This window comes from Mastomys coucha, unplaced genomic scaffold (assembly GCF_008632895.1).
Source record: "Mastomys coucha isolate ucsf_1 unplaced genomic scaffold, UCSF_Mcou_1 pScaffold15, whole genome shotgun sequence".
NCBI lineage: Eukaryota > Metazoa > Chordata > Mammalia > Rodentia > Muridae > Mastomys > Mastomys coucha.
The window spans coordinates 66,337,386-66,352,575 of NW_022196897.1; the positions used below are offsets into that span (position 1 = coordinate 66,337,386).

The 15,190-nt window shown below is 38.0% G+C and overlaps 1 protein-coding gene across 1 annotated transcript in view; it reads right to left on the minus strand.

The window, feature by feature from the left end:
- The window catches only part of Cerkl (ceramide kinase like), a 96,659-nt gene that overhangs the window by 48,877 nt on the left and 32,592 nt on the right, over nt 1-15,190 (minus strand). Inside the window, exon 2 of the mRNA XM_031370775.1 lies at nt 10,632-10,874. Within this exon, the coding sequence (XP_031226635.1) occupies nt 10,632-10,874 (243 nt within the window). The remainder of the gene's footprint in view (nt 1-10,631; nt 10,875-15,190) is intronic.

Here is a 15,190-nt window from a genome sequence, read left to right on the forward strand (position 1 = left end):
AATTCCACAGTGCTGCAATACATTATCTACTGAAAATATTCCATGTGCCTTAAACAACAACAAATCTATCTACAAAAGATTGTATCCACAAATGATTCCTGAAGGTGCATATAATATCTTTATAAACACCAAACAATTATGTTAGCATCAGTAGTACTGTGATGAATACCAGGAAGCTCTAACAACATATTGCCTAATCTGAAATATCATTTATTTCCATTTGTAGAGATTGTAGGGTTGTCACTTTGTTACTTTCTACTTCATTTCTTTTCCATGGAAAACTGACAGTCCATTTTGGCTTCATCTGAGGACCTATTCAACTTTGAATCTCTCTTGCAGGCTTACAGTATTTGAACAAGGTTTAGGAAACTCTGCTAAAGGTAGGAACCCAATAGTAGTAGTCACTGAATAGTGTGTTTATGTGAGCTTTTCAAATTCCTCTAGGTTAGCATAAAGAAACCCCGCTGTCTTGTCTTCCATGGTTCATAATATGAGACATATGAGAACTCTCAATAGTGATTCATGATGGAAAATTTATTTCAGCGTTGGAACCAGAAGCTTAATAAGACTGTTGGCCCCAAATGCTGACTGTTCTACAATCCTAAAGTTCTGAATCTTAATGTTTGAAACAAAACACTAGAGATGGAGATCTTCAGTGAAGATGATATGACATCCTACTTTGGGGGACAGAATCTTAACTATATAGTAACTGTGATGCCTAGAAGTAGTATGTAGCAGATAGAAAAGGAGGGGCAAACATGATAACTATATAGTCTGAGAAGGAAAACGGGGTAAGTGGTAAGTACGTGCCAGTAAGAAATGATCTCTTTCAAAACAAGCCAATGCTATTTTTCAGGAAAAAAAAAATTTCACTAGCAAAACCAGTTAAAAATAAGGTTTTCGTACTTAAGTATGAGACAAAACTGAGTTTTAAAGAACCTCTAAATTTTGTCCTCACCCTAAGATGATCAGTCTTATGGGGCATCAATTTGATCTAGTAGCATAATTACTCCTTTTCTGGAGGGAAACCAGTTTAACACTCTGGGAAAATGACTCAATGGGTAAAGTATTGCAATTTTGAGGATCTGAGTTCAATCCCTAGAACTCATGCAAAAATGTCAGGTATGGTGACATAAAAGCCTAGCTTTGAGCAGGCAGAGAGAGCTGGATCCCTGGACCATAGTGGGTAGCCAGTCTATCTTAATTGGTGAGCACAACCCCAATGAGAGACCCTGTCTCAAAGGAGACAGTGTAAACAATGTCCCTAATGATCATAGCCCAAGACTTCTTTTGGCTTCCACACACGCACATACATTCACATACATGCATGTTAAAAATAGGATTCTTCAGGCTTTAAAAGATCTTTTAATAGTGTTACTTTTCTTGTGTATAAACTAAGAAATGATAACCATCATTAATTTACTGTTTCACTGTTTTTTTGTCATGAATTGTTTCCATACCTCGTCTCACAACAAAACCCATAAGTAATTTTGTTCCCATATTTCTATGGGAATATGTTTATAGTTCTTGATGCTATTATGAGCATTTAATGAGATAATTCATAAAAGTTGCTCACAAAATATGTGGCATATAGTAACTGCTTAATAAATGTCAGTCATTATCATTAGCCTCTGAGTTTTCGAATAACGACTCTCTGATATTCAGAGAAGTGGTGTCAACTAATTCATTTAACAGCATGAAAACTTAGTTCAACATTTTACAGGAAACATTTAGAGGAGATTCATTTACCGCTCTGAGTCTAATCACATGGCAAAACTTGACAAAGCCTACCTAAACTGTTTCTCCAAGACGTTGAATTATACAGAACACACTGTCAACGGAGGCTTCTTACTCGCAGAACAATCTACATTGATATTCCTGAAAATGAATATGCTCATCAGCTTTTTATTCTCAAGACACTCTGTCAACGAGTGAATCAAGAATATAATTTTCTTGTACAATACAGCAATTAATTTTTTCCATATAATTATAATCAATGACATACAATACCATAGCCCTCTCTAAGGAGGAACGTGCTGCAGAGGGTATTGACAAGCCCTTGGGAAGACTACGGAAATCATTTGTTTCAAGTATAATAGAATCAACTATTTCTAAAGAACTAAATCTAGCTTCCAATCAGCTGAGAATGCAGTAGCTTTGAGAGAAGAATCTAGAAGAATTTGGAAGAAGCCCATCAGCCCTGTTTGTCAGTCTCTATCAGTATAAACCAGAACAGGGACAAAGGTTTAGGGAACAAGCAATGATCCAACTTGACTGAGGGATGGGTACCGACAAACTTTCACAAACATGAAATAGGAGTAAAACTGTTCTAGATTCTGTCTGCAAAGACATCTTTTGTAAGTGTGATGTGTAGGGGTTTACAAACATGCATCAGTGAAACTAAGGTGTTTGAAGCTGACAATATCCTGGAGATTGCTGTTAGCAACACATTAGATTAACTAATGGGTCCCCCACAGGAGGCCTATCTCTGGGGTCACCTAGACCTATTCAGTGAGAGTCTCTGGAGGCTCAGCTCAGCAGTTCACAGAATGAACACACATTTTCTAGAAAGCAGATTCACAGATCCCTAGATACTTTCAGTTTCTCTCTTTTTGCTTGATTGTTTTCGATGTGGCCATTCTGTATTCTCAGTTTGAGCTTGTTCTATTGTGTGGAAGTTCTTGGAGGATCTAATGCTATGGTTTGCTATATTTGCAGGCTGACACTTAATAAATTTTCACACACTGCTAATTGCTAGAATGGAAACAATTCAAAATGTGAAACAACCTGTTCTAGGTTTAAAATAAACTGTAAATGCTTCTATTGCCTTATTAGCAAAAATCATATGGTTGCTGTGCTTTCTCTCCATGTGTAATTTCAGACACAAGTATGACCAAATTGGAATTTTGAATGAAATTTTCTTTTCATAAGACAATAATCCTTGAAAAGGTAAGTGCTTATTAGTAGTTGTTCAGAATTCAGTAGAGATGAGTTTCACTGTTCTTTTGCAATGTCCAGTTCAGAAAGAGATAGAAAATCCAAAAGAAATAAGCATAACTGAGACAAACTCATTGTCAATACTTGGCTTGATAAAATATAGGCTTTCCATCTGCAAGTTGGTTTATAAGACATAGGCTATATGAAATCATTGAAAGGAAATCATTTAAATATGCTCACAATGAATAGCCTCAGTTAAGTTTTATGCCAATGCAGACAGCCTCTGATGTTGGAATTGCAGAGTTGCTGCCCATGTAGATTTGGGTACTCAGACTTTATGAAGCTTCTGTGTGCCTGACCAGGCTGGCATGGGAGGCTGGTGTGTGCTGGCAGGCTGCCTTTCATTGTGATAATGCATAGAAGATTTTCAAGTGGTTTGGTTCTGAGTGGTAGGTACACCCACAGGTTTACTCAGAATGAATAAATAAAAAAACATAGCAATTAGCTGAAGAATGGGTATGTAGTGAGTGGATGCATAAAATGCAAAGGGATGTGGGGGCTGGAAATGGGGTACTGATGCTCCAAATACCTCATTTTTAAACTGCTGCGAGATGTGGGTATCACATGACCTTTCTTGGACAGGGTACCTCACATGGGATTATGCTTTGATGTTAATACAGAAATAAGAAAATAGCTACAATACTCATTTCTATGTGTGTTCATTAAGTACATTTGTGGAAAAAACATTCAAAAATAACATACAAGATTTTACTGTCCTGTTGACTGATCAATAGTTAATCTCTTATTGCTTTTTCCTGGTACCTAAGAAGACAACTGTACTTCAAATATGACATCATTTTGCACATAAAAGCCCTGTCCCTAAACAGATCACATGCTACCAACTAATACTGAATACAACTGAATGTCTGACACTAGCATTTTTTAACAGGCAACAACTGCTCATTTAAAAGAGATCATTATGTGGGTCCTAAATTCAGTCCTCAAGAACTACATGATGGAAGACTACTGAGTCTAACAAGTCATCCTCTGATCTCTACACACCCAGCATGGCACATGCACCCATGAGGTCACATGTGCACACGCAAATGCGTAAATATAAACTTTAAAGTAATCTTTATGATAGTAACCTCTTATGATTCCTTCTAAGTACATAATTCTCATCATAGAATGGTAAAATTGTTATATATTTTCTAGCTAAGACAATCCTACCTCTCTCTCTCTCCCCCTTCCCCCCCACGTGTGTGTGTGTGTGTGTGTGTGTGTGTGTGTGTGTGTGTGTGTGACTATGATTTGCTTATATAAGGTGATATAAGCACTAAACAGTTTTAAGAAATAATTTTTTCTTTATTTGTTTGCTTGTTTATTTGATTTTTGTGTGTTTATGTATATACCAAGATCAATTTACAAGATACAGATTTGAGGTAATAGCAAAATAAGGGAAATTACTTTTATTCTTAGGAATAAAACTAGATATTTAAATACCATTTTTTTTCTTTGTGCCTCATATCTGAAAGCTTATTGCAGCTATGACAATAGAATTTCAGGCTACATTGCAAGAACAAAATACATGTAGCTCATTTATATTTTCCTGCCTTGTGAAATTAGCACTTAAAGATATGAAACTGAGCAGTAATGGCATCAGAACTAAATCTCCCCAACATGGGCTAAAAATACCATTAATTGACCATACTAATTGGAAATAGATCAACAAGTCCTAAATATATCAACAAAATTCAATAATAATTTTCTACCTTTTGCTTACTCCTTCTGCGCATTTTTCTTCCAAGCTTTCTCTTTTATATTTTATTATAGAAACTCCCCTATGATTTTTATATTTAGTCTTTATTTTTAAGCTGTATATTACTACTTCCAAAACAAGCCTCTACTCTTCAATCAATGGATTTCTTCTCTTCCTCTCCAATTGCTCTTAAAGGTCCTGGAGCTTCCTACTCTCCAGAGGAAGAGGAATCTTGTCACAAGTCCCTAAGTTCCCAGAGCAGGTCTCCTTTCCTTGGAGCCAGTCGGAGCCTTGAAGTCTTGTTCTTGTTTCTATAAGTTTCTATCAATTTTGAGGAGCCAAATGACATCCCTGAGACTGTCTGAGGTGTATGTGTACTTGAAGGCCCAAAGATATTCATTCAGATCCTTATCATCTCTAGGGAAAGCTTAGTCCAGAGTCCAAAGGAGCTTTCAAATGGCCATTACTAGGAAATACAAATATGTAAAAAATAGAATTGTGCCCTAAAGGGATAAAAAAGGACACATCTAATTATATACCAATATCACATATACATAGCATATATACACATATATATACTATATCTAAAGCTGTGTATACTTTGTGCCACAGGGACTTACTCTTAAATCAGAAAACATTACGTTAAACTACTTTTGACATAATGATGACAATTGCTCAATAAAAAACAAAAACAAACAACAAACAAACAAACAAAAAACAAAAAACCAAACCAAACCTTTTACTTCCAGAATCAATGATGAGTGACTGTAGTTTTCATTAAGTTTGATAGTGTCTTCATCGGATGTTTGACTCATTTTTAAAACAACATAACAACATATTGTATGTAGTCTCTGTCTCCAGGGTGAACAGGATTAAGGAGTACATCTCCATTTTTAATTTTTTTTAATTATTTTTACTATGTGTAGCTGTGTTTTGGGTGGGTTGTGGGGGCAGTTTGTACATGTGAGTGCAGGTGCCGGCAGAGGCAAGATGTGTTGGATCCCCCAGAGCTGTTCTTCTAGGCAGTTGGGAGCCTGTTGGTGTGGGTGCCAGCAACTGAACTCAAGTTCTCTTCAAAAGCAGTGTGTGCTCTCTCTCTTTTTTTTTTTTTATTGTTTTGGTTTTTTTCTTTGTTTACAACACAAAGCAGAGAGTCTACATAATGCTTGTGTTACACGAATGAATTATGTTGCCTACTAGTTACAAAATTATGACTCTTGTATGACTAAAAGTTGAAAAGGAAGCTGGGTACGGTGGTGTGGTCCTGTCATTCCAGCAAGGTGAAGGCTCTGAAGGGAAGAACATGAGTTCAAGGTTAGCTTGAGCAATGTAGACTTTGTCTCAAAAACACAAAGCAAAATAAAGTTAAAAGATGGTGTGCTCAGAAAAGTGGGTCAAGAGTGAAATTAATTGACTTTTAGATAAAAAGGAAAATGTGCTCTTTTATATTTATAAACCTGTAATTATTTAGTCAATGTTAATTAGTTTTCAAATCTCACGTATTCGTTATTTCTTTCTTCCTCCAGCCGCTCCTGCCAACTTTTCCTTTAAAATTTATCACATCTTATTCCTTGCTCAGATTCCAAGTATAATTGCTCATATCTAGAAATAACACAGTGTCAGAGCTATATAAAATTGTGATTGTTAGATTAATTAAGACTAGAGGACCACCCGCTTGAGGCTTAAATGTCTCCTTGTTTTTCTCCTTAGAAGAATGAGAGAAGAGACATGTAAGTGCTGGCAATAAAAACGTGATACTTGATCAATCAAGGCACAAGTCAAAATAACTTTGAATTCAATGCCATTTTAAGAATGACTTGTAGAAGTAAGTTCTTTGTCTTCGGAATTAAAATGTGGTTGTCTCATATTTGACTGGAAGTTATACACATTTTTGATATGCAAAATTTCTGTTGCCTTCCAAACTTTCTCCAAACAATAGACTCTTTAGATGGAGAATACTGGGCAAGGGTGTAACCAATGAGCACTCACTCTCTGCCAAAAACTCAAGCCCTGTGTCAGAGGCAAGGAATAGTAGACATAAGGCAGGAAGACAATACACACACACAGACTTAATGCCAAGGAAAGCAAACCAGGAAGATCAGGAAGAGTTGGGCAACAGACCTTAGCCTGGAGAGCCTGGTAAGGACACAGATCCTGCAACATTCATAGAAGAGGATTGGAGCCAACTCTGTTTGATTCTTGCATGACAGGCACTTTAATGAGTGTTTGAATTACGTGGATCTGCAGGGGACTACTACTGGACTGTAAGCTCAAAAAAGGGAGATCCTGTGCAATATAACTGGCAGAGAGCTTTGTAGCCTCAGACATGTCCGTAAGCATGCTGGAGATGATCCAGACTGTCTACAAGGGGACAGAGACCTGATCCCCTACAAGACACTCTGAGTCTCTGGATGCGGAGATGGAGCATACACTTCCTTAGCTTCTTTCACTCTCATTAAAGGTTTATAACCCTAATTGCCAGCATTGTTTGGTTTTCGAAGTCAATCTCTTTGCTTTCCATGGGCAAAATTATCCTGCACTCCAGGAGCAAGCCAAAAAAAAGATGACCCTATGGATTTCACTGTTTCCCACTCTTATCTAAATCATACAAAGTAAGATCCCCAGAGGATGCTTGACAAAGATGTGTAGTTTAGTCATTCCTTACAATTTGACTATATTTTTAACCCTAGATCAAGCTAAAACATCATTCATTAAACTAAATATTTAGAAAGTGTTTTCAGAGGTATTTTGTTTGGTTTTGACAAGTCTCTCTACTCCTATAAAATTGCTTTTACCAAATTGAGGTTTGCCTAGACGTCCTTTGCTTGCTTGGGTAAGATATATTGAGGTTGCCCTAGCCAGTTCTTTATAAGCCCTCTGGGAGTGTTCTCAGACCTTCGACACCAGGAAGAGGTTCTCTCTCTTAAGAAAATGACACATTATTATTTTATTGATCATCTAAGCTTTCTGAATATCTACTCATATAAATAAAGTTAATTGAAATCTTTTGAAAGAAATTTAAAGTAACAGCATTGAAAAATAACCTATTACAATGAATTCTTTCTAATTATGAACACATTTTTTCTTTGTTTGCAGGAAGACGAACCAAACTCTGGCCTCTGTGTGCTCCTATCCTTGAAAGGCAGATCTTCTACATATTCCACAGGCACTGATGAAGAAGCAGAGCATCCCAGGCACGAAGCAGTCACTTGAACTTATCCTGGGCTATAGGAAGATGCTTAGCAGCTAGCTATACATCACAGGCCAGTGTGTGTCCATATGATAATATGGATCAAGGCTGCTGGGGCTATAAGCTCCGGATGTCATCATGACCTGCCTTCTATCTGGAATCCAACACTGTTACCCCAGCCCCAAACTGCATTAACTACAGCAGCTACTGCTGCAATGTTCAATCTGATAAAAAAAATCCAAATGGGTCAATTGGAAAATAATCTATCTAATCTTCAAATAAGATGTTTTAATTAGGTAAGATCTATACATTTGATGTGCATGATCCTTAAGATTTTTAGCATTCAATCTATGAAACTGTCACTTCAAAATTTCAACTACACTGAATTCATTACTAGGCATACCCTCATGAGCATACTCAAGCATTAACCTTCAGAAAAATCTACCCCACAATCAACAACTCTCAGGTATAAAAAACAGCAAATTATAGATTTTTTAAATCTTCTGTTTCAAACTTCCAACACATAAATATACTTTTTTTGGCAATGTGTGGATAGGGAGCAAGCTAATCCTAAAACAAGCTCACAAGAAATGTGAGTTAGGACAATAGAGATACTTCTACAGGGCTGGCAAGGTGTGTGAAGAGGAAAGTGTGCTTCCCCTGGATGCCTGACCACCAGAGTTCTATCCCCAGAACCCACATGAATGTGTAAGTATGGAATCAACTCCCCAGAGTCATCATCTGACCTCTACAGATGCACTATGGCATGCACATCCATACTAGCACACCGCAAATGCACACACATATGGAAATATCTTTTTTCACTTTAAATGAAATAAAATTATTTTAAAACTTATTAGGCGGCTGGAAGAATGGCTTAGTGGATTTGGCTTCCAGGACCCACAAATTGGCTCACAACTGTCTATTACTGCATTTCCAGGGGATCTAATGTCCCCGACTGGCTTCTTCGGGCACCGCGTGTACATGATGCACACCTATATATGCAAACAAAGCAGACAAAGCACTCATACATAAAAAATATATAAAATCTGTCTCACTTAAAATTACCAAAACATCTTCATGAATGTGATTATTCAAAAGTGAATTTAAAATTCATTTCATAAGATCAGATTGTAAGACCATTTATATGGGAAAATCAAGCAATGGTATCAACAAAAACCCAAAGATAACACTTTTTTATGGCTATTTATGAAAGAATTCTTAGGAAAGTCATATCGAATTAATTCAATAGGATATCAGAAGAACTATACGCCATGATGAAGTGAGATTTATTCTTGAATAGAAGGATAGTTCAAGGCTCAATTTCCAATCGTTTTATTATGTCAACCACATCAGCCACATAAAGGGGAAAATTACATGATTTTCACAGCTGATTCTTTTAAACTTTTACTGCATTATGATGAGAAAAGTTACATGATTTCAATTTATCTGAATTTGTTAACATTTAAAAACATATTTTAAGTAAATAGAATTAAATACATTCTTGTTTCCCTTTTGTACCCCAACTCCTCCCAGAGACCCCCTCTTACTGTGGTACAAGCCCAAAATAAGAACAATTTTTAGACATTGGATTTATTGTAATAAGGTTGTACTTCAATGACCCTCAAATCAACCAAAGGATTTTACCTCCATTGTAGCTAAGCTGAGAGTTGACAGTTCTGCTGTGCCAAGGAATGAATTGTAGGCATGATTTTTGGATACAGACTTCCTGCTATGGTCAAAACTATTTGACTTGAGTGAGTGAGTTTATTCTCAGGCCACAGAGAACAGGTTACATCCATTCATGAAATGGTGTAGATATTAAGAATGACTCTATCCATAGAGTCATTCACCAACTGTTTCAATGAACAATGGTTCTGCTTGGAGGGTGGCACAGACATTAGGTGTGGGTAAGAATCTGGTTCATTGGCTGTGATAATTTGGAAAAGCATTCATCTCAGAGAAAGAGTAACTTATAAAGTCCTCTTCTTCAAACTTGATACAAGAGTTACAAATGTCAAGTAAAGTATTCAGTCTCATTTTGTTGTTCTCTTTCCTACAAGCCACCTCCCAAGTTAATTGTCTATGTCTCCCTTGGGTATATAAATACTTTTGAAATATATAAGCTGTTCTGAAAACCATAGTATAGTGTAAAAACATGAAATAAACAATACTACTAATAGAGAGACTGAGATAGGAGAAGCAAGATTTCAAGACACAGCAAGACACTGTCACAAACAAGCTGAAAGTATATATAGATTGTACAATGTTGGACCTATTTCTCCAATTACCAAATTAGAGAGACCATTGGATGACAATCAACAAAAGGTACCTGACAAGTTACAAGATCTCCTCAGGATAAAAACAACAGACTAGAAACAGAAAGGTGGGTCCACAGCTCAATCAGATGGTCTTGTCGCCCAGAGAAGTAACTTGTGGGTTTTAATTTTCTTTTTTATTTTAGGTGTATGGGTGTTTGGCCTTCCTATGTGCCTGAATGTGTACCATGTGCATTCCTGGTGCCCATGGAGGTGAGAAGAGGGCATCACAGCCCCTGGAACTGGAGTTACAGATGGTTGTGAGCCATTATGTGGTGCTGGATCTTCTGGAAGAGCAGAGAGTGCTCTTCACCACAGTGCTCTTCACCACCACCCCCACACACACACTCTATCCCCTGACGTGAGCTGTTCCCTACCTATAACGAGGAAGCCGTGTTCATTAAAACTTCCTGTGACGAGTACTTACCTTCCAGGATTTTCTTGAACTGGCTAAACCATACGTCACAGTGGTCTTCACTGAAGTTAATGAGATCCAGCGTGGAGTCCTTTAGTTTGTTCTGGTGCTCCTTCAAGCAGATGAAAAGTGTGATGCCCAGCAGTGTGCCGTTACCTGGATGCTTGGCAGAGCGGCGCCGCTTCAGTTTCACTGAGAAGATGTCTTCAAGTTCTAGGGACTCTTCTTTGCCCAGCAGATCATGCCTGGTGCCACCTAAGAGGAAAGTAAACTCTTAGTCAAAAAAAACTGTCTCTCCACTTTGACTGTATGAAGAATAGCTGATAACCACGGAACCATTAAAACTTGGAATTTCATGGTGTTGCCTTTTTGCCTGCATCCCCGTGTGAGCTGGAAATGAGAGAAAAGGGGCATTAGGTTAATTTTTCTCAGGGTAAAGAAAAACTGAAGTACATGGTCCAGAGTCCCTGTTGCACAACACTTAGGAACTTTGGAATCTTAGAAACACCCAATGTATAAACAAATTACAAATAAGCAGACAAGGCAACATTGTAATAACAAAATTAGCACTATGCAAGGGATTTCTAATGCTGAAAAGTGGAGAACATTGATTTTGCTCATTGAGACAAATCTAGCATGGCTTATTAAAGTAAAGGATACATAAATTACCACTGAGCCACACACATGCATATGGTATGAAAGCAGAAAGGGGGACTGAGGGAAAAGTGGGGAACAGCATTTAGAAGAGGGTCTCATGTGCGAGTGACTGGAGGCTGCTGTGGGTCATGGTACAAGCCTTCAAAGCAAGTCTCAGAGGGATCACACTACAGCCAAGGGATTAATAACATGCAGGGACATCCCTAAGGACATGAAAATGGCCAGTCTCTCTACCTGACAAGCCCACACAATGAGGTATCCAAAGGAGCATACATATGTGTGCGCACATGCACATGCGCATGTATGATCCAGCGTAAGAGGAGCCGCAAGGAGAGGCAAAACAAGGAAAGAACGAGACTGATGAAACATCAAAAGGCAGTGAGAGGTTCCTCCTCTGTCTGTCTGTCGTCTGTCTGTCTGTCTCTTCCCCTCTCTCAGAAGTGTCAGGAGTTCCTGAAGCAGGGGGAGAAATGTTCCGATGAAGATGGATGTATTCTACTTTAATTGCCAAGACTTCTTTGCAAGTTTCTACAAGGAGTGTGGCTTTCTCTTCTAACCACAGAGGAAGGTATAGCCTGATTGCCTGCTGAGCACATGGAAGCTCCTGGAAAACAAAGAAGAAAATCCCTTTTCTCTATGATCAGGTAGCAGGAAGATCAGGTGAAAGCAAGTCCCCTTTTCAAACTTGTCACTCTTGAGAAGGCTCAGGTTTCAGGCCTGCCTGGAGTGGACTGCTAAGATCTTTCAGTAGCTTAAGAATCATTCCTCCACCAGGATCAATTCCATGGGCTTTTCTCTGAGCATCAAGATATTCCATGTCATAGATAGTAAGGCTATATTACTACAGTCACCACCTAAACTGAGTAATAGAGTGACGCTGTCGGACTTCTTGTACAAGTGAGACACATACACACACACACACACACACACATGCATGCATGCATGCACGCGCACACCCGCATGTTTTTCTACAGAAACCCATCAAATAACCTCCCTTAGTCAGGTGGACTTTTCTATAGTATAGAGTTCTCAAATTTCTAGTCTCACCGTGGATTTTCTCACGTAAAAAGATCAAAGGATCCTGAATAACTTTCATAACAGTGGCTATATGTATCTGTATTTTCTGTTAGGGGAAATTAAAACTATATTTAAAACATGCAGGTACAAAGCATATGTTTGTGTGTGTGTGTGTGTGTGTGTGTGTGTGTGTGTGTGTGTACGCACGTGTGCGCGCGTGCATGAATGTGAGACAGGGTGTCACACGCAGCCCATGATCCTCAGAACTCCTCTGTGCTCTTGTAAGGGAATAAGAGGAAAAATGCAAGAATGCTTGGTAATTTCATAAAAGTATTTATCTCAGTTATATTTCCTGAAAAAAATTTCACATTTAGAAGATGCTGTCTCTTCATGCTTTACAATGTCTGTTTTGGTTATATCAACATTACATCTGATTACATACTTCATTTTCCAATCAAGTGAATTCATTATATTTTGATACTAAAAACTATCCCCAACTGACTCATCCCTGCAGCCTAATCCCTTTGCTGTATGGAACCACCTACAGGTGTCTTTGCGAGTTGTCTTTGCTTCTCAGAGCTGAGTAGTATTTATAGGCTCTTCATGGAGTCCCAGTAAAGAAACATGAGAAACTAAACACTGGCCAGTGCTGCACAGACTTGCTTACAGCCATCTGATGAAGGCAATTTGTAAATTGAGGTGACTTTTTCCCAGGTGACTCTTGTTTGTGTCAACTTGACAAACACTACCTAGCACAGCAAAGGGAATCAAACTCAGCCCCACTGAGGAGTCGTATGTTTGTACACGCTGAGCTTATTAGCAGTTATGTGCACCTGGCAGGCAGGTGGGTGTGTGAGTAGCTTCCTTGGAATGTGTGAGAGAGTCGATATTGTACATAGGGAATGAAAACAGGCTCATCAAAAGTTCAGGGACATCCTCACCCAGTAGTGCGTAACAAACTGTGTGGTCAACAGTCTGGGAAACTAAGCTTATCTTCCACATGGAGGTGCTTCTGGGAAATGTAGTAAACAGCTATATTATAGTACTCAGGTGAAGAATTTGTTTTGGTCTATCTGTGGGTAGTTGTACAAAAATCTCCTAGTCAAGCAATTAGTGAAACTTCTTTTTATTTTCCATTTCTATGTCCTAAGATTTATTAAGAGCTTGGTGTACAAGCAGAAGGGTCTGAGTTCAGGTACCTAGCAGATACATATAAGCCATATGTGGGTTGCACAGGGCTCTAACAGGACAGAGACAGGTGGATTCCAGCTGCTGGCTAACCAGTTAGTCTAGCCAAATTTGTGAGCTGCTTCACAAATTTGGTTCAGTAAGAGAATCTGTCTCAAAAATCTGGTGAGCAATAGAGAAGACATCCAGTGTTGCCATCTTTCCTCCACAAGCATGTGTCCTCACAATAGTGCATATATGCATTCAGTACACACACACACACACACACACAATACACACAGACACACAATACACACAGATATGCAATACACAGACACAAAGAGAGTGGTTCCCTCACATATTCTTTTCCTATTCTCACTTGCTTGTCTTTCAATCTGATAATGTTGGTTACAACCTATGCCAATTAAAGAATTGGTATTGTGGAGTAAAAGATGCCATAAGTATGCAGAGGGGAAAGGGAAGAAAAGGAAGGGGGAAAAAAGAAATAGACAAAAAAAAAAGATGAACTCCAAGATTTTTATTTGAAATCTCATTCCACATAGTTTGAATTCTTCGATATGCATGTGTTTACTTATGTAATTCAAGGATTATTCTAATTTAAATCTCTCATAAATCACAATTTCATAGATGTTAACCAGAAGCCAATATCACCTTTGGTAATGACAAACAGGGAAGCCTTTATAGGAACAAGAATGTCTATTGTTGCTCTTGCTACCCCAGATTATCTTGATATCCTGGCTAACCGCTAGGAGATAAAAGGCAAGCCTATTGGTGCAGGGAGAGGTAGGACTCAGACCCTAAATACATGATGAACTTCTAAGATTCAAGTGAGTCAACCTAATAATTATTGACCTAATGAAAATTGCAGGTGAATATGTCTACATACAAGAAGACATAATGGGGAAAACAGAACTTGCATATCTGTTAGCATATGATACCTTTGAAAAAGTCAGCAACTACTGATGCAGGAATTGATGAGGGAGGGAAGCCATTTAAAATTTTTTGAAGGACAAACAAGTGAAAGGAGGTAGACAAAATCCCAAGCTTGTATGTCTTACAAGTCTAAGATCTCACTTTTCAAGAATATTTATGATACAACTTCAGCTAAAAACCTCAATGGAATTTTTTTTTTTTTACTGTTTAAATGAGCAAGGACTCTGTTCAAAGGATTTGCAAGTTCTCTTGGAGTAACAGGCTGTATTAGCTAGAAAAAGATCCTAAAAACAAAACAATGAGGGCAGTTGCTGTCCCCAGCAGGTATAATTTGCAAAGTGGCAGTAATTTCAATATCTAAAAACAGAAAGGAATGGACCAGAGAAATGTGTGTGTGTTTGAAAATTCACTAATATACTTATCTAAAGAAATCTAAACTACGTGGAAATGAGCAAAAGAAGGTGATTACAAACTTAATAGTCATTTGAAGAGATAAAAGGAAGCCTTATCTCGTAAATTACTGCGGTATTTCTGATTAGAAATTTTTATAGCCTTAAGTCAAAAAAAAGTATCAAGCATAATAAAGTAATCAGACGCAAAGAGCTCAAGTTCTGACCTGGAAATCACTTGAACACTTTAAAAGTCCTAAAGACCCATGAAGAAATGTCTCAAAGAGAGCAGAGGCCAGAGAGTTACTTACAACACTTTCATGGAAAAGAACATAGCAGGCGTTCCACAAAAGAAGGAATGCAGATCAACCAGCAAACACATGAAGA